Consider the following 18,921-nt stretch of genomic DNA (forward strand, 5'->3'; position numbering starts at 1 on the left):
TCCCTGTGTGAGTTCAGAGGAGGTCTCAGCCGCAGCTGCGGCATCTCGGCGACCAGAGCAGCCACCTCCAGGAGGTACCCTCTGCGTGTGTGCCTGCCGGTGAAACGGCCACCAGGACTTCCATGGGAACCACCTGCATTGTGTTGGAAAAGGTATTCACGTCCATTAACCTGAAATTCTGTGATGCCCGCTGGGCAGAGAACAGCACCCATCTCCGAAGGCAGCTACTCATCACCTGCCCTTCCCCTGCAAAGGAAACACACACACACACACACACACACACACACACACACACACACACACACACACACACACACACACACACACACACACACACACACACACACACACACACACACACACACACACACACACACACACACACACACACACACACACACACACACACACCCCACCCCAAGAAAAAGGCCGGGAACCAGACACGGATGAAGCCCATCACTTACTTGCAGCGCTCCCTGCATTGCCTCCCTGGGGCATCCTGTCCGGATGAGCATTAGCGCTGGCAGGGGGGAGGTGGGAGGGCAGGGGCTGGCTCGGGGCCCTGTCCTTCAAGCAGCTTTCCAGCCGGTGGAGGGGGGAGGCTGGCAGGACACAAGGGCCCACCTCCACCAGTCGAGGTTCTTGTACAGCCAAGTCCCCTTCCTGTTCTGAAGGACGCCTTTTCCTCTTCCTCCTCCTCCTCCAGGATTCTGCCTCCTTCGGCCCCACGACCTCCTCCATCTCGGATCCTTGGCAGGTATCTGGAAATAGACACATTTGTCTTTTGGGTTCCTATCTTGCCTTCCTCCCACAGCTGAGACCCAGGGTGATTCATAATAATCTGGATTTTAAAAACAGATTTTTAAAAAAAGAGTTTGGGAAAGGTGGTGGAAGCGGGTTATAGGAAAACACAAATAAGCCCAATCCTCAAAACAGGATTGCATTAAAAGGCCCTTTATAAACACTTCAGAGTGGTTTTCCTTTCTTAAGAGGAAGCACAGGACGAACACGCTGAAAGTTTGCTTCCTCAACAGACATTCAAGGCCTGCCGAAATGAAACGGGCTCATAGGCTATGGGTGGAGTTTGCGGCTGTTAAGAGCCGTGACACAACAGCTATCCACCGAAAGGTTTTGCAGACCGTGCGGTGCTGTGGATACTGGTGGCTGGTTCATTTCTCTGCCCCCCCCCCCCGATCTGTGCAGCCCTCCAGGCTCCCACAGCTTGGCCTCCGGCAGATTCCGACACCCTCGTCCCCAAGGCCCACCTTGCCCGCAGTCTGAGCATGACCGGCTCCTCCCGGGGCTCTCCCGCTCTCTCTCCGTTTCACTGCAGCTGGAGGAGGAAGACGAGAGGCTGGGCGTGTGGAGGTAGCTTGGCCTTCGGATGGGGATATCCTTGAGGCAGTTCATCAGCCTGTGGAGGGGAGAGCTTTCCGTTCCGGCCTCGGTGCGGATGCTGCCCGAAGGGAGATGCTGGAGGGGGCTGGTGGCGGGGCTGCCTAGGAGAACGGAAAAGACCTCCTCGTGGAGTGAAATGAGAACCAAAATGAGCGGGGTCGTCTGAAATATGACCTTTGGGATTGCAGTGCCCAGACTCCCCAGCCACCCACGTGATGCTGTCGCAGGTTCATGGAAGCTGTAGTCCGAATGATACGGTTTCCGAGTGCTGGGCCCCAACAAGAACAAATGAAAAAGCTCTTAGGAGTTTGATGCACCCACCCTTAGAAAATCTTAGGAGCCAAGGGCTTGTCTGTAGCTGGGGCTCACAACTAGATTTTGGCTTCCGTCGGGCCACCTGTCCTCCCACCCCCTCCCCACCCACACAGGCACACCGCTTTTCCTTAGAACAAGGGTGGCGAACCTATGGCCCGCGTGCCACAGCTGCGGCACTCAAAGAGCCCTCTCTGTGGGCACGGAAACTCTTAAGTCGTTGGATCACTATCCCTGGCAACCAAACCTGAGGAGGAGGAGGAGGCGGAGGAGGCAGCCGCCGTGCTAGTGCCCTGACGGGTGGTGGGCCAGGATCCAGAGCAGCTGGCCCTGGTGGCAGTGGTGGGCCAGCCAAGCTATAGGCAGGGGCAGGGTTGGGCATGACCTCTGTGCCTGGGACTCCCCCTTCCGCCGCCCCTCGCCACCTGCTGGGTTGTGGTGTTTCTTTTCCAACTTGGGCACTTGGGCTCAAAAAGGTTTGCCGTGACTGCCTTAGAACCTATTTCTCCCTCTGCTCCTCCCCCCCCCCCCGGCCCCAGGTCTCACTGGCTGGACGTCAAATCCGTCCAGCTCTCCTGTCTCCTAGAGTTCCCCTCATCTGCTTTTTGCAAAACTCAGTGGCTGAGGTCTCTGGCTGCAGAGCCAGAGGTTGGGAGTTTGATTCCCCCCTGGGCCTCTTCAGCTCCATGATCCAGAGGGTCCCTTCCAGCTGCTCCAAAATGAGGATGATGATTTAACTTCAGGACCTTTAGGCTACATTTTGTTACAGAACATCAAGAACAGAGATTCAATTTTCCTCCTGAGAGAAGATGCTCGAGGAGGAAAAGAAAGCACATATATGCGACTTTGAATTGCCACAGGGTCCCTGGCGTGGTTACAAGGACGGAGGGGCTCAAGCCATGTTCCCGCAGGTGTTGCTCTCAGGAAGAGGGCCCTTCCTCCACCCCACCCACCCACCTGGCTTACCTGCCCCCTGCAGCCTCTGGGGTCCTCCCTCCATCCCTTTTGACCTCTGGGCACATAAGCGGCTGGCTCCAGCAGCCGAGTGTGGGAGCGGATTTCCATTCAGCGAGATCTCTTTCAAACAGTTCTCCAGGCCTTGAAGGGGTGGGATCCTGGACGGCGTGGCTCCTGTTGGAAATGAGTGCAGAGCAGCTGAAGGCGAGGGCTTAGAGCGCAAGGCCTGAGATTTCACACCCTTGTAAACCATATCCAGAAGAACTGCTGGGTAGCTGAGGGGTGTAGGAGGCCTCCGGCTGCAGAGCCAGAGGTTGGGAGTTTGATCCCCCCATCTGGGCCTCCTGGGCAGGGGCTGGACTGGATGATCCCAGAGGGTCCCTTCCAGCTCTGCCGTTCTAAGGTGATTTCTAAAGTTATTACCTTTGGAGTAAAATTTACTGTTTAACCTTGGCCCTCCAGATGTTCTTGGACTTCAACTCCCAGAAATCCTGGCCAGCAGAGGTGGTGGTGAAGGCTTCTGGGAGCTGTAGTCTAAGAACATCTGGAGGGCCAAGGTTGGACACTACTGGTTTAAATCATTAAAAATTATAGGTCATTTTTAACTGTGTTGTTTGTTTGTTTGTTTGTTTGTTTGTTTATTTGACTGACTGACTGACTGACTGACTGACTGACTGACTGATTGATTGATTGATTGATTGATTGATTGATTGATTGATTGATTGGATTTCTATCCCACCCATTTAGACCAAAGGTCTACTCTGGGCAGTTTACAAATTCAAAAACAATACAACCAAAAAACATATACAGTATTATAGATCCAAGGTGGTGAAAGTATGAGAAATTAAGATACAGCTGGAGGGAAAGCTTGCCCAAATAGCCAGGTATTAAGTCTATTCTTGAAAACATCCAGAGAGGGAGCCAGGCGGATCTCCACTGGCAAGTTGTTCCAAAGGCGAGGGGCCACTGCTGAGAAGGCCCAGTTCCTCGTTCTTTCTTTCTGGACCTCCCTTGGCGTTAGGCCCTTCAGCCACCCGGCCTGGCTGGAACAAGTGACTTGGGCAGAAGGCACTCTGCCAGATATTGAGGTCCTAAACCATTTAGGGCTTTATATGTCACCGCAAGAACTTTGAAATCAACACAGAAACGAATGGGCAGCCAATGCAAGGCGGCTTGAGTGGGGGAATATGGTGGTACCTTTTCACCTCTGTAAGAAGTCTGGCTGCCACATTTTATACCATCTGAAGTTTCCACGTCAGTCTCAAAGGCAGCCCCACGTAGAGCGCATTATAGTAGTCTAATCTCGAGACTATGAGCACATGGACCAAAGTGGTGAGCGCCCCCACATCAAGATAGGGACGCAGTTGAGCAATCCGCCGAAGGTGGAAGTGGGAAGTGCGCGGAATGGACCACTGACGACACCTGGGTCTCCATGGTGAGCGTCGGGTCCAGATTTACACCCAAGCTGCAAATCTCACTCTCTGCGATAAGAGTCACCTCCCCCAAACAAAGGGAGTTCCCCAGACCACTGATGTCTGGGACGCCCACCCAAAGGACCTGCATTTTGCCCGGATTCAGTCCATTCACCTGCATCCATTGCTGAACAGCCCCACTGTTGTTGGAAAAAAGGAGATTTAGAGCTGAGTATCATCTGTGTACTGATGACACGAAGCCCCACACCCCCTGATGACCCCTCCCAGCGTCCTCATATAGATGTTAAACAGCATTGGGGAGATAATAGAGCCCTGCGGAACTCCACAACTGAGGCTCCACAGGGCCGAGACGCTCTCCCCAAGCTGGACTCTCTGAGGGTGGTCCTCCACGAAGGATCGGAGCCAGGTAAGCGCCAGGCCACCAATTCCCAGGTGGGAGAGCCTCCCCAGGAGGATACCGTGGTCGATGGTATCAAAGGCGGCTGAAATACTGAGGAGGACCAACAAAGACATTTTGCCCCTGTTGGCCTCCCTCAGCGGGTCATCGAACAGGGTGACCAATGCTGTTTTCTGTGCTGTGGCGTGGGCTGAAGCCCAACTGGAACGGATCCAGGGCGTTGGTTTCATCCAGAAGGGCCTGAAGCTGGTCAGCCTCCACCCTCTCTACCACTTTACTAAGGAAAAAAAACATTGGTGACGGGCCTGTAATTACCAATATCGTCCACCACTAACCTCGTTTTCTTCCTAATGAGCCTAATGAGTGTCTCCTTGGAGAGACCCATTCATTATTGCCATAGCCCATTCGGTTGTTGTAGGCCTGGCTGCTTTGATTAGCAAGGCTGGGCAAGGGTCAAGAGAGGAAGTGGTGGCCCGACAGCGATCAAGCGCTTTGTCCACCAAATCTGGCGTCACCGGCTGAAAGTGGTTAAGTCTCGTCGGGCAAGACGGGGCGCTGGACGTCTCTGCTCGATCCACTGTTTTTAGATAGGGGATAAAGCTCCCAACGGAGGGCCTTCAGCACTTCAGAATTTTAAAAGCCTTAAGAATTCTTTTAATATCTTTCAATTTAAACGTCCCAAAAAGTGATAGAAGAAGGACAACTGGAACACAAGCAAAAATTCCAGGGAAACAGGATGGGCGCATTCCACCTGATCATATTCCCATTAAGCATATTTGCTCTTTGTTCCCTCACTACGTTTTTACCGCCCAAACGCCTGGCTGAAGTGGAGCCCCTTCCAGTGCTGGTGATCTCGAGGGAACTGCCCCCTGTAGGGGCCCTGTTGCTGGACCACCTCTCCCATCACCCTTCACCCCTGGCTCCAGGCCACCCCTCTGGAAGCCACAGCCCTGCTCTCACCTCCCTCCGTCCTGGCCCACTTCCCGGCCTCGGGCGGCCACCGGTGGCCTCCGTCTGGGGAGGCGCTGAAAGAGGCGCTGACGGCCGGGGATGACGGCTGGCTGAGGGAGCTCGGAGGGAGATCCTGGAGGCATCGCTCCAGCCCTTGCAAAGGGGTGCTGGCACAACCGCCGCCTGCAGAAAGGAGGACAGGATTTGAGTTATTTGGGGCTTTTTAAAATCCTCTTCCTCTTGTGCCACTCCACTGGAATAGAGTCCTTAAGGCAGCTGGAAAAAGGACAGGCATCAGTGAAAGGCTAGAGCCCATTGAATACTCTGAGGCCACCGCTTTAAAGGTTGAAGAGATGCCTCTTGGCTCCTTTCCCTGTGAACTGAAAGGGTCTACTCTAGGGAGTGCTGGGTATCCCGGGGCTGCTATTGTCACCTCCACCTCATTCCCCAGAAGTCTAGGGGCTGCTGGATGGAGCTGCCGGCCGGTGGGAGAGAACGCCCAGAGACGGCTGCCCCATCGTCTCCCCACATCTTTGCCTGCTGGACCTCCAGGTAACCTGGTGGGCCCAGGAAGGTGAGATTATCGGGGTAGGGGCAGGTGCACAGACCGCACTCTGCACATGAAAGGGTTCCAGAAAAAAAAGCCCTAAATAATATCGTCGGAGGAATTTATCACACTAACGAGGTTCTAAGTTTTCTTTCTTTATCCCTATCAGAGAGCTGCACATTTGAAAATTATGGAGGCACATGAAATATAGATAAAATTAAAAACCAAACACAATATTAAGACCCTTAGACTATTTTTGACCAGAAACAAGCTATTTTATTTCACAGCATGAGGAATGCCGGGGGATTGGATGAGGAAGTCAGGAAGGCAAAGTCAGATAAGGAGCCATCTGGAAAATCTAGGGATAAGGAAGACTGGGCATTCAGAGCAAAGCTGTAAAGGTAGCTAGCCCTGGGAAAGACAGCAGCGGGGAAAGGGAAGACGGGAAAAGCCAGGAGGTCCTCATACTTTTCAGCCTTTATGCTTTCTTCTGCGCACCCACAGACCTCTGGCACTCAGCCCAATAAAGACCGGTAGGGGACAAAATCTAGCTTCCGTGTTCGTAGACATAGCATTGTTACCCTTAAAAAAAAATCACAGCTCTTGCAAAAACATTCTAATTTTTAAAATACCGTTTTCATCGGTATCTGTCTCAATTTGTTTGTGAGCTGCCTGGAAGGGACCTATAAATCAAATACATACCTAAAAACGAGCAGAAAGACAGCCCAATATACACTGTTGTTAATTGAACTGCCAGACAGCTCAGTGGTTTGGAGGTCAATTCCGCCACGGTGCCTCCCTGATAGAGTATCTGGACTCCGTGATGCAGAGGGTCCCTTTCAGCCCTGCCGTTCTACGAGGATCATTACTTATTTGTCGTTTACTGGTTTAGACCACCTGCAATCCACCAGGGCAGCTTGTGTGATGTTTAGATGGGGAAACTCCCTACAGATACATGTGTGTGCAAATCCAGTTTCTGCTCTCCACCAAGTGAGTCTAATCTGCTGGAGATTCCAGTTCTTCCAGCTCAGAGCCCAACCGACACATAACGGCCTCTCTCACCTCGCTCCTTCTTGGCCCACCTCCCGGCCTCGGGCGTCCACCGGTGGCGTCCGTCTGGGGAGCTGCCAAAGGAGGAGCTGACCAGGGGGGACGGCGTCTGGCGGGGGGAGCCCAGTGGCAGCTCCTTCAGGCACCTCTCCAGGCCCTGCAAGGGGGTGCCATTCTCCCGGCCGAAGAGTCCTGCAGAAAGGAGGCACCAGGTCTCTCCACCACCTTCCTCCACACCTGGGTGGGGGTGGGGTGGGATGGGGGGGTTGGAGACTGGGAAAGCAGTTTCTTTGCTTGGCTGGTTTTCGGACTACAACTCCCAGCCTGGGCAGTAGCTCAACAGGCAGGGGGATGCTGGGATCTGTGGTCCAAGGGATGGGGGGGGAATGGTTTCTCAAGCTCTGAGGGACACCCTCCTGCTTCAGGCCTTTCGAGGTTACCTTCTCAGTGTCAACCTTCAGCATCCCTTGCAAAAGCTTCCGAGGGGCCTCCGGGAACCCCAGCCGAGAGGAGCCCTACATCTGTGGGAGGCTCCTGGATAGAGACTCCAGGACCCCTGGACCCCCCCCCCCATTATGTCACCCAAGAGGCTCCAGAAGGATGCCCACTTGGCCTGGGGGAGGCGGCTAGGAAATGGGTCGGGGAAATGCAATAGTTCATTGACTAGGTTCGTGGCTCTCCCCTCTTCCCCACTGTATCCCCACAACAGTCCTCTGCGGTAGGTCCGGCTGAGAGAGAGCAGGTGACCGACCAATCCTCAGCGAAGAGAGACCCACATCAGTGGTTCCTGCAGTTGATGGAGAACACCACCTGTGGGGCTTCTCTGCTAGCGGGTCATCCTCCCTGGGTCTGGGCTCTCTTGAGCTCCCACCCCCCCACCCACTTCTGGCACTGATCCTGGAGCGCCTCTCACCCTCTCCCTTCCTCGTCCATCTCCCTCTCTCTGGAGTCCACCTGAGGAGCCTCTCCGGGGAGCTACCCAGGTAGGAGCTGACGGTCGGCGAGCAGGGCTGGCTCGGTGCGTTCAGAGGGAGGTCCTTCAAACAGCGCTCCAGGCTTTCCAAAGGGGTGCTCAGACCTAGAGAAACAGGTGAGGGGGAGGTGGAGATGAAACAGAATGTGTGGGGCACACCTTGGTTCTGCATGGACCTCAGAGACCAGGTTGGAACTCGCCACAAGTTGGGTTCTCTCCTCCCTTGGCCCCAAACTTTCTCTCCAAGGGCTTCCCACCTCAGAGACCTGGAACCTACCAACCGACCTTTCCTGACCCTGCTTTCAGTCCTAGAGTCCAAAGGGCAGGTGGGGAAGGATCCGGCCAACTACCAGCTGGAGCAAAAGCCTCCTCTTGCCCCCACTCACGGTAAAGCTGAGAGAGGGCAAGGGGCCACCCCTCCCTCTCCCCAACCGGGGGTCCTCCGGGATGGCAGAAGATGCCATCCAACTCCCCCACACACACACACACCCACACCCCAGACAGACACTGGGCAGAGCCAGGCTCCCCCAGGAATGCCCAAAGGCTGCCCGCAGAGGCCGAGACAACACAGAGAGCGGGCTCTCTGACGGCCGGGGGGGGGCGCTGCGCTCCTCCTGACCTTCCCGGGTGATTCCAGTCCCCGATTTCCGCCATTCCGTGTCTCGCCCTTGGCCGCCGTTCGCCGGCCCGGCGGGCCCCTCCTCAGCCCCTTGAGCAGGAATGTCCTCCATGGCAGGGCTGGCTGGAAGAAAAGCCAACAGGGAGGCTGGAGGAGGAGGAGGAGGAGGAGGAAGGCCAGGCACAGTCTGGGCGTCTCCACAGCTGGCTTTGGCAAGGGAGGGTCCCGCTCCAAAAGACCACTGCAATCGCCGCTCGGAACACACGAAGGGCAAAACAGTTTTATTTGGAGTGGAATTTTGATGCCAGAGGGAGAAGAAACGATATTTTACGTTGTATCTCTGCTGTATTTCTCCATGCCTTTTCCTGTACTTTTCCACTGTCAATGCATTTACAATTACCAGGCCTTCTAGGCCCCAACTTTGGAAAAGAACAGACATTCACTCCTAGCTGATAGCAGCAGCTGATAGCATTTATGGCCCACCTAGAATAACAAAGGGGCCCTCTATCCCACTGGTTCTTAACCTTGGGTTACTCAGGAGTTTTGGACTGCAACTCCCAGAAGCCTTCACCACCAACTGTGCTGGCTGGGGTTTCTGGGATTTGCAGTTCAAAAACATCCGAGTAACAAAGGTTAAGAACCACTGCTCTATTCTACCCAAAGGTGCCACCCGAAGGAAACAAATGGCCAGGTGGCCAGGCATTGGAATGTCAGGGGAGGAGGAAGGCAGCGCTAAGGGATACTCCTGTTCCCAGACTTTCAGGCACATCTTGGGCACAGGTCAAGGAAACACCGTGCCTATTTTCTAGTGACCAATAGATTAGCTTAGTTAGCACCTTTTGCCCAACAGGAAACTGGATCCAAATTTGGGGTTCAGATGACCAATAGAAATGTACTACTTTATGGCTCTTTGTATCATTATAAAATGTATGTACGTGCATCTCCTGGTGAAGTCCCAGCTGACCATTTCTTTGCTGCTATTCAAATAAAATTGGGCCTTTGCTTCAGCTGCCTTGCGTCTTAGCCTGATTCCTCGCTGGAATAATTGGGACCCAAAAGTACCAGGTAACAGTTTCATGTCCCGAAGCACACCCCAGAGCACGCATAGCGTTGCTGCGCACCTGGCGGAGCAGGGCCCCGTCCAGTAAAACGTGACAGGGTCACCCTTCTTGCTCGTGTTTTTCCCACAGGAGACTCATCTGGCTGTCCTCACCCAGGGAGAGATTTCTCTCCTTAGAATCTCACACGGAAGGGGCTGTCCCAAGCTCTCCACCTATCTCTTCATCAAAGCAACACAGCAGCCACACCGGGAATTGCTCCAACAGGCCTCCGAGTGTGAATCCAAGCAGCAGCTACAAGCTGCCAATTCCAAAGAGCACCCGGGGCACAAACCCAGTTTGGAAGGTGGGCCTCTTCTTACCCCACGTGCTGAGTGCTGGCGGGGTCTGGTCCCGGGAGGAGAGGGGGCACATCTTCTCTGGCACGGCCCACTCATCGCTCAGTTCTGGAGAGGAAGAAGAACCCAACGTCAACGGGGTGTTCTTATCAATGGGCTCCGGACCATCTACGGAGCTTTGCAAGGTGCAAGACAGGAGGTCTCTGCCCCAAGGACTCTGCTATAGCCATGACCCGGCTCCACAAGGGAAAGGAGGCAGGAAGAGGAAGCAGGAGCGAACAGGAGAGATTAGGGTCCCCTTTCAGCTTTGTGACAGGAGGGTGTGCGGACCAAGGCGTCACGGAAAAGGTGGACCTTGTGGAGAAAAGCCAACAGAGGACAGCCAGGAGCCGTTTCAGGCACGGACCGCATCAGGGGAGAAAAAGAGAAGGAACGAGGACAGCGACAGCAGCAAAGCACGGCGAGGGCTTTGTGAACGGGTTTCCCCTCCAGCGTGAACTCGAGGCGGCCGACAGGATTCTTCTCCTCCTCCTCCTGCTGCTCCTCCCAGCATCTGCCTTGTGAAGCCAGCGGGGCTGAGAGAGGACAACTGGCCCGAGGTGAGCCGGGACGTCTCAGAGGACTCGGAAGACCCAGGTCCTCTCCCCGGCGGTGGGCGATCCCTGCCCGTGGTCCTTGAAAGAGCCGTGTAAGCCGGAGAAGAGAGAAGGGTTGCAGCCCCACCCTCCCCAGTGCCCCATAGGGGCGCCCAGGAAGAAGACCCATTTTTCAAGGCCCCTTTGGGGGGGGGAATATGTACCTGGCCTTCCTCTCCTGCCCCCCTTTCTCTTCTCTCCTCCTCCTCCTCTTCTCTCGGGCAATGCTGTGGAGGCCCACGGCTGCCTTGGGGTGGGGATGTCCTTCAAGCAGTTCAAGAGGCCGTGGAGGGGGCTGGTGGCTGGGCTCCACTCTGTGGACAGGACACAAGGCGGAAGCACGGGGAGGAGAATGACCCACTTAAGGCGCAGGGGGCCAGAGGCGTTTTAAGGGAGCCGCATCCCTTGGGGGGGGAACTGCCCAAGTCCCCAGAACCCTCGGCCAGCCCGGCCCATTCCGACAGTACCCGGGAGGCTGTGGGCTCCCCCCTCTTGGCCGCCAGCCCCCCAGGGCCAGGGAGCCCCTTCCCCACCAGGTCCCATCCCAGACGGAGGCTGCCTCACCCTCCGAATAGGGAACCCAGAGGCCCAGCTCCGTCCGGCTCTCCACTTGGGTGCGAGAGGAGCCCTTGTGGGGCAGGCTGGACTGGAGGGGGCCTTCCTCCTCCTCCTCGTCTTCCTCAGGGGACTCCTTCAGGCCTCGGAAGGCTAGTTCCTCTTCCTCAGCACCTGGCTCCATTTTAACTGTTGCAGGAGAAAGTGGGGGGGGGGGAAACCATGAAGACACCCAAAACAGGGCAAGGGGACGGTGGAGGAAAGCAACCCCCTGCCTGCCTTCCATGTATCCATCATCCACTCCTTCCTTCCTTCCTTCCTTCCTTCCTTCCTTCCTTCCTTCCTTCCTTCCTTCCTTCCTTCCTTCCTTCCTTCCTTCCTTCCTTCCTTCCTTCCTTCCTTCCTTCCTTCCTTCCTTCCTTCCTTCCCTTCCCTTCCCTTCCCTTCCCTTCCCTTCCCTTCCCTTCCCTTCCCTTCCCTTCCCTTCCTTCCTCTCCTCCCTCCCTCCCTTCCAAGTATCCATCAGAGGCAGAGTTTTCCCAAGACTAACAAGGACCAGATTGGGATTCTCCACATGCAAAAAGAAAACCCCATCCACCCAGGATGCCAGAACCCCTCCCTTTAAGCTTATCATGGGCGTCCGGTGAGTCCTCCGTAGCGGGCAGCTCTTCACTTGGGTACCCTTTAAGGACCAGGATGGCATGCCGATGGGTCCCATGGGGTCGTCTGCCAAGCCCAGCCAACCCTGCAAAGTCAGCCCACGACAGAAGAGGGTCTCCTTACTTTTCACACCAAGGATAGCAGTCTCATCCACCAAGCTTTGCTCGTTTCCAGCTCCAGGGCAGCCGATGGCATTCCTGGGTCCGTCCAGGTGCTCAGGTTGGGGGCTGTGGGTCATCCACTCAATTTTAACTGCAAAAACCAAAAACAGAAACACTGAAGCTAAACTAGAAACCGCTAAATTGCAGCAAGAAAGCCTAATGCATTTGCAGACAGAGCTGTAAATCTAATCAGCACAGACAAAGGTACAATCACAGGGCTGGTAAAAATACTATTAGAGATGGGTAAGAATCAGAAAAACTGCGAATTGTTTTGATTCGTCATTCCTCAGGATTGCTGAAACAATTTTTTCTAACAAATTGATTTGTCCATTCATATTTTTTTTTACTTTAAAAGCCTATAAAAAAAGCCCCCAGGCACCTAAGACACCAAAACTGCAAGGACGCTTCCTCTGACATTCCTCTACAATCCCTCTAAGTTTGGTGAAGATTGGGTTTCCCCAAGCCAAATGCTAAAGGGGCACTTTCCTGGAGGATTATAGAGAAGAGCCAGAGGGAAGTTTCCCTGCAATGATGGTGTCTCTACATGGGCGGGGGGGGGGGGGGAGGATTTTTTTTTTTTTAGCTCAACAAATCAATGAATCAAAAATCACTTTAAAAAATCATTGATTTGTATTTGTTAGGGGCATGAATTTGTATGAATATGAATCGACTAATTAGCAACTCTTGATGAATTTTCTAATTCAGTTTTTCAATTCATGTCCATCCCTAAATACTCCCAGAGCGCCTACGAGCGAGGACTTCTGTTTACCGGCTGCAGAGAGACTGCAGTCCTTCGTCGGGGGTGCAACTGCCGTTCTGCCTCCCGCTGTCTGGAAGGCGGAAGTCTCGCCCGCCAGGATCCTAGGCGAGTCAGCTCCTTTCTTCCCCAGGTGACCTGGGCTGTCCTTACACCACTCTTCCTCCGTTGCTTCTATTTTAACTGCATTCATCAAACGAAAACAGGATCGTTGGAGAGAAATGAAAATATCAACATTTGAAAAATCTCTGAGCACGGATCCTTAAGGCATACATTTCTGTTCTAAAAGGGACAGATCCCACTCTTTTAGATTAATTAATTAAATGGATGAGTGTGTTTGGGGCACTGGACGCTTAGCCGTAGCTACGGCAGTTTCTTCTTCAAACATAGGAGAAGAACACACACAGAGAGACACCGGTTTCTCTCTCTTTGGGCCACCCTTGCCCTCTCTCACGGGCCTCATCCAGAAGCGGAGTCCTCAGATGCCACGTTTTGAAGGAAAGAGGCTCCTGGAAGGAAAGGGGGCTGTGCCCTCTTCTAAAGATGTGGTTATTGAATTGCAGAAGTTCAGTATGTGGGCAAGCTGTTTACAAAGGAAGGCATTCACACCGAGCAAGCACCCACCCGCAGGGAGTCGAAAGGGGCACCTGTAGGCACAGCCCAGGGGGCCAGGTGAGCATCCAGATGGAGGTCGGACACAACCCGGAACGAAGGCCCCACAGCCCTGACCGACAACGCTCTGGACCCACCTCGGATGGGAAGAGATCCGCTCCCACCTCTCCTCCTCCTGCAGGCTTGGGTCTCCGGCCAGCCCCCGGTGGAGGATCTGCGGGGTGCCTGTGGGGGAGGACGGGTCTGGTGGACGATCAGCTCCTTCAGGCCCTTCAGCAGACCCTGCAGGGGCTTCTCCTCAGCGGCCTTTTCTGATCAAGAGGAAGAAGAAGGAGAAGCAGCAGCTGGGTCTTAGTGCGGAGGGTCAACCAAGCGACCTCAGTGCCTCCTGTGGAAAAAAAAGGCCCTCAAGGAGGCCAGGATAACCCAAATGGGGAACTGGATCCCTAGGGGCCACGATCCAAAAGAGCTGGTGGGGTGCCAAACAACAGCCTAGCCTCCCTGAATAGAGTCATGGTCAGCCTTTTTTAACCTTCTTCTGCAGGTTGGCATCTCAAAACAAAAACCAACACTTAAAAAAAAACCAAAACAGCACAACCCATTAAGCAGCCATTTGCAAAAAACAGGTTCTACTTATAATATCCGTTGTCTGGCAGGAGAAATACCAAGCCCTGGGAGCCCCACCATTCTCTGGTTGCTGTGCTGGCGGCTGACCGCCTCCGCCTCGGGGCCCACACTCCTCTGTGATGCCAACATTTTGCATGTCCGCTGAACATCTGGCTCGGAGAGGCACAATCAGTTCTTCATAAGAAGCAAATTTAGGGACACTGCTTACACATTACTCTATGGCAGAAGTTACTGTTGTGCTGATGAAGGAGGGGGGGAGTCAATAAGTGTATTCAGCACCACCACCACCCAGATTTGTCCTGATTTTCCAGGACATGTGCTCACAGGTAGCACTCAACCACAAGCAGGAACATCTCTGCTGCAGTTGATGTTGCTCTCCAGAAATAGAAAGCAATGACAGTAAGGAGAGCGGCCAAACGCTGCTCTCTAAAGGTGGTCAGAGTAGCTGGCAAGGAAAAAGCCAACGCTCCATCAGGGCGCTTGAAATAAGCCCACAAGGCAGGGCCACGGCTTCGGCTCAGCCTTCAGACGCTCCCCTCTGCCATCCTCCTGTTAGCAGGAGGTTGGGAAGACCCTTCTCCCCTTTCCCCCACCAGAGCAGGCAAGGCTCAGCCAGATGGACAGAATGTCTGAGCGGGTGTAAATCTTTTTTTCTGGGTTCTTGTCCTATGCTTGCCATCCGAGCCCGGTTCCTCCCAGAGGCAGGTTCTCCCCACTCCCAAGTTCAAGCAAACCAGCCTCTGCTTCGCTGGTGCAGGCCTGTGCGCCCATAATAATCTGTTCTACGGGCAGAGGTTTTCGGAGCAGTCCATTAAAGTTCAAGTGTTGCAGTTCATCACTTCCCAATCAAGAGAAGATTAACCCCAACAAGTCAACTCTTAACACATGCAAAGTCTGCCTCAGAACGCTACCTCAGACATCCTAGAAAAGACTGAAAGGAAGCAATCGTTTCATCATTAGCAGATAATAAAATGTTCTCCCTCCCAGGGACAGACGTGTCAGATCTCCCAGGCCTGAACAGGCCAAAGGAAGGAGGTCCCGGATGATTTCCCGGTGAGGGATCCCGAGACAAGAGATAGTTGATCGGCAGCTTGTGGAGCCGAGGAACCTTGGCCAAGGATACAGGAACAGATTTAATCTGTTAAAAGGGGCTCTGCTCTAGCAGGCCAGCTAATTCCATTGCCTGGCCAAAAGGCTCCTGCGGACGAGGACCCCGGGGTCTAATCTCTTCCTTGGCCACGAGTGTCCCTCCAAAGTTTACAGAGAAGGGCTCTTTGGAAGCACCTTTGGGATTCTCTTTCCTGTCTGTGGATTCAGGCGCCGGCTGCTCCTCCCGGGCAGGGCTGTCCTGCAACGAGGCTCTCCTTGAAGGGCGAAGAGGACGAGGGCTGTCGGGTTCCCTCTCTTTTGTGGAATCCGCTCTGGACGGGTGGCCAGGCCCGGGAGAGGCTTCTGCTGAAACAGAATCATCAGAGGGAGGCATCGGTCCGAGGCCTGTACAGGATCGCCTGCAGGATTTTCACAAAACATCCACAAAGCCAGAAAGCGGGACCCAAACTGGGGGTCGCTCACTGCCAGTGAGCGCTTCTGGATCTCCCGCAACTGCAGGATCCTTATCTGCTCGAACAGGGCTTGCAAAATTGACATTCCTGCACTCTTGGAATCATTTCTTTAACTAACAGCCCCAGCCAGAATAGCCACTGGCTGGCCTGACTAGGAAAGGGCAGGCATTGAAATCTGGGGAAAGTCATGTTTCCAGGGCTACTCGTCTTTCACGAAGAGTTTGGCCATTTTGCTCAGCCCTGTCTTGATACGGGCCAGATAAAAGGGCCCAGAGGTGAACGTGGGAACTGTTCCGGCGTCCTTCAGAACAAGGAGCAAAGGAACTCAGGAAGTCACATGTCAAACCCTGCCATAGGTAACAACTGTGATTTCCTTTCGAAGTCCCATAAGGAGTAACGGAAAAGAATTACTGTACTTTTAGCAGGTAACTTTCCAAGCTCTGCCAAGATCCACTGAGCCACTTAACGCAAGGCCAGTGAAGCCTTCCCAACCGCTGGCTTTTTCGTGCCACTTGCCAGCTGGAGGGCGACGTCACACCATAGTTTTAAGGAGGGTCAAAAAGCCACGTGTCTGCGCTGGGCCCGAGAGGGTGGCAATTTTTGCACCCTTGGCTTATACCTCGAGGAGCGGGCTCTCCTCTCGCTCTGGTCTCTTCCACGGCTCCGGTGGTGCTACCATCGTCGGGGGAGTGACTGGCCGGGTCCTGGTGCCCAGTGCACAGGCTCCTGGATCCCTCTGGATGCTCCCTTATCTTGGTAGAGCAACTGGGGGTGGAGGGTCTCCCCAGGACTGCCTCGGCTTCAACTATGGGAACAAGGAACACCAGGTTGAGACTAAAAAACATGGGCAGACCCCTTTGACGGCGAAGACGTCAGATTTCCCTGGAGCTTTCCCCAGAATAGATTCTAGGATTCTAGGACAAAAGGTTACCCAAGATTTTCATGTTGCTGATGTGCTGCGGGCTCCTCCAAGACATCTGCCTGGAGGGGGTGAAATCTCACAGATCTGCTACCTGGTTAGGAATGCAGGACGTGACGTGAAAAGCCAAGCCTGGGTCCACCTCCAGCCCAGACCTTGGAAAAGTTTCCTTTTGGGACTGACCACTCCCAGAATCCTGGCTAAAGCCTTCGGGGGGGCAGGACCCTGCCAGATTCTGATCTAGCCCTGCACTGACCAGTAGCCCGCGCTGCCAAAGAGCCAGGGTGCACAGGGTGGAAACCTCGTCCTGCACACACACACACCCTCACCAGCCCTTTTATTCCAAAAGCCTGGACAGATCCAATATGTTCCTTGGTGGGAAGGAGGTCACGGCACAGCGCGAGAGCAGCGTGGGTAACTCACCAAGATGCCTCACTCACCGGCAGGGCTCCTGGCACAGGGCTCTCCCTCCTGGTTTGCTGGGGAGCTGCCCTGTGGCACCCGGGATCCACAGGGCTCATTGGAAAGGCCTTCCGTCTCCTGCTTCTTCAGCCCTGGAGCCAGATGATGCTCTTCTGTATTCATGGGCCCACCTGAACCTGCAAAGAAGCCACATGAGACCTTGGACTGGGCTATCCTAGGGTTCTGCCAATATCTGACACACACACCCCCCCACAGCCCTGGGGCACTGGCAGGGGTCAGGGGCATTTTTCAGACTGGATACCTGCTCAGGGGCTCAACCCCGCCGGGAGAGGATGACCAAAGCGGAAAGGGGCATGACCAAAAAGGATGATGGATTTTAATAGCTGGCATGATTTCGGCATGCCCGCGGTATTTTAAAAATGTGTATACTGTGTTTCACTACACAAAAGCCCTTTTTGACATGTAAACCCAACTGACTCAAATGAAATGGAAAGAATGCATCGCGTGTGATTTTAATAAAAGGAATATTTTAACGCTCTCACATTTTAGAAGGCTATTCATTCATAGGGTCGCCATAAGCTGGAAGCAACTTGAGGGTGGACAGCACCACCAAGCATTTTAAAAAGACCTTTTCATTTCATTTCTGCCTGGGCCTGCAAGGGTCTCTGCCTCCGAGTCCCCCGGGCTCTCGACCCAGCGGGCAGGCCAAGACCTTCCCTTGAGAAAGGGGCAAGAGGGTCGAGGGACCCCCCCAGGACAAGCAAGTCAACGGCTCAGATTGAATCTCCCTTTTCTCTTTGGCCTCTGATGGGCCTTTGGTCGGTTGGTCCTGCCCGCAAAGCAACCCCGACGTGGCACTCGCAGGGGTTGGGAAAATGGACTCTGTTGGATTTTTAATGTTTGCAAGCTCTGGGGGTTCTTTGGTGGGGCTCCACTGCCTCTTTCCAGGACTTTAAGCCGCAAGGGGTGCCTTCAAAGCACCTTCTCAGGAAGACCCCCACCACCACCACCACCACCCCGGTCCTTGCAGCCTCAGACAGATGGCTGCTGATCCGTCTCGGGCACACCAACCTGGAATCGGGGAGTCCCCCCCTTTGTCCTCGGTGCTGCTGGCGGGCGTTTCAGGATCGCTAGATGGGCTGAAGGAGACGTCTGCCAAGTCGCCCGGGAAGCCGAGGAGATGCCAGCTCCCTGTTCGCCCAGCTGTTTTGGCTACAAGAACACAAGGGGAATAATAAACCAGAGGTTTCCGAGGGGTCCTGGCCTTGCTGCAAGACTCTTCGGTAGATTCGCACAGAGCGAATTAATTCCAAGAAGGAACAAGAGCGCGTCTGGCCGCCCTCTCCTCCTCCTTTTGATGGGTTCACGTATGCCCTCAAAAGCGAACTGCACAGAGTTCAAAGGGGCACACTAGCAGCCAGGTAGCTATAGGATTTTGGGCTAAATCTTTTTACATTCAGTAGCAATGGCGTAGTGGTACCAGGGCCTGCAGAGTCATCAGCCTGGGACTTTCTCAGTAACAAGGATCGTGACCTCACCCGCCACCCACTCACCCCCTTAGGCTCCTCTGTTCTCTTTCATCTCTGCACAATAATTGAGAGAGAGAGATCCCTATTGTAACACAAAGTGCTGGAGAATAATTTCATCTTGAACGGAAGTCAAGAACCATTAACTTTACAAAAGACCTCTCCTCATTTGTTGATATGGACCAATCCCCTGCTTTCCTTACTGGATTTTCCTTGCCGAGTGCTGGCTATGGGGTGGGGCTCCCAAGTATCAGTGTTATTAGCATCTGGGGTGTGTGACGTGGTGGCTTGTGAAGCTGCACATATGCATCTCTTGCCTCCCTCTATTTATCTTTCCACCAGAGGTTTAAATTTGCCTTTAGCCGTAAAGAACTGGATTTTGCTGGCGTAGTAAGCTACAGGCCTTTGGCACGCGGTCAAAAAAATTCATAATGGAAATTTCTATGGCTTT

General features: G+C 54.0%; 1 protein-coding gene across 8 annotated transcripts in view; it reads right to left on the bottom strand.

Annotated features, from left to right (window-relative positions):
* Nucleotides 1-18,921, bottom strand: part of KRABD3 (KRAB domain containing 3) — a 37,938-nt gene that overhangs the window by 5,610 nt on the left and 13,407 nt on the right. For 5 of the 8 annotated variants that reach the window (XM_078378454.1, XM_078378452.1, XM_078378450.1 and 2 more), the window contains exons 6-22: nt 18,016-18,156; nt 16,962-17,120; nt 16,222-16,407; nt 15,325-15,495; nt 13,551-13,724; nt 12,814-12,984; nt 12,007-12,135; nt 11,233-11,412; nt 10,833-10,982; nt 10,058-10,141; nt 8,638-8,760; nt 7,959-8,123; nt 7,058-7,237; nt 5,458-5,631; nt 2,677-2,841; nt 1,266-1,499; nt 465-761 (exon numbers count right to left, since the gene is read on the bottom strand). In XM_078378454.1, the coding sequence (XP_078234580.1) occupies nt 465-761; nt 1,266-1,499; nt 2,677-2,841; nt 5,458-5,631; nt 7,058-7,237; nt 7,959-8,123; nt 8,638-8,760; nt 10,058-10,141; nt 10,833-10,982; nt 11,233-11,412; nt 12,007-12,135; nt 12,814-12,984; nt 13,551-13,724; nt 15,325-15,495; nt 16,222-16,407; nt 16,962-17,120; nt 18,016-18,156 (2,883 nt within the window). The remainder of the gene's footprint in view (nt 1-464; nt 762-1,265; nt 1,500-2,676; nt 2,842-5,457; nt 5,632-7,057; nt 7,238-7,958; nt 8,124-8,637; nt 8,761-10,057; nt 10,142-10,832; nt 10,983-11,232; nt 11,413-12,006; nt 12,136-12,813; nt 12,985-13,550; nt 13,725-15,324; nt 15,496-16,221; nt 16,408-16,961; nt 17,121-18,015; nt 18,157-18,921) is intronic. The other 3 variants (XM_078378451.1, XM_078378453.1, XM_078378455.1) reach the window with 3 other exon arrangements.

Source organism: Pogona vitticeps, chromosome 6, assembly GCF_051106095.1.
Source record: "Pogona vitticeps strain Pit_001003342236 chromosome 6, PviZW2.1, whole genome shotgun sequence".
Lineage (NCBI taxonomy): Eukaryota > Metazoa > Chordata > Lepidosauria > Squamata > Agamidae > Pogona > Pogona vitticeps.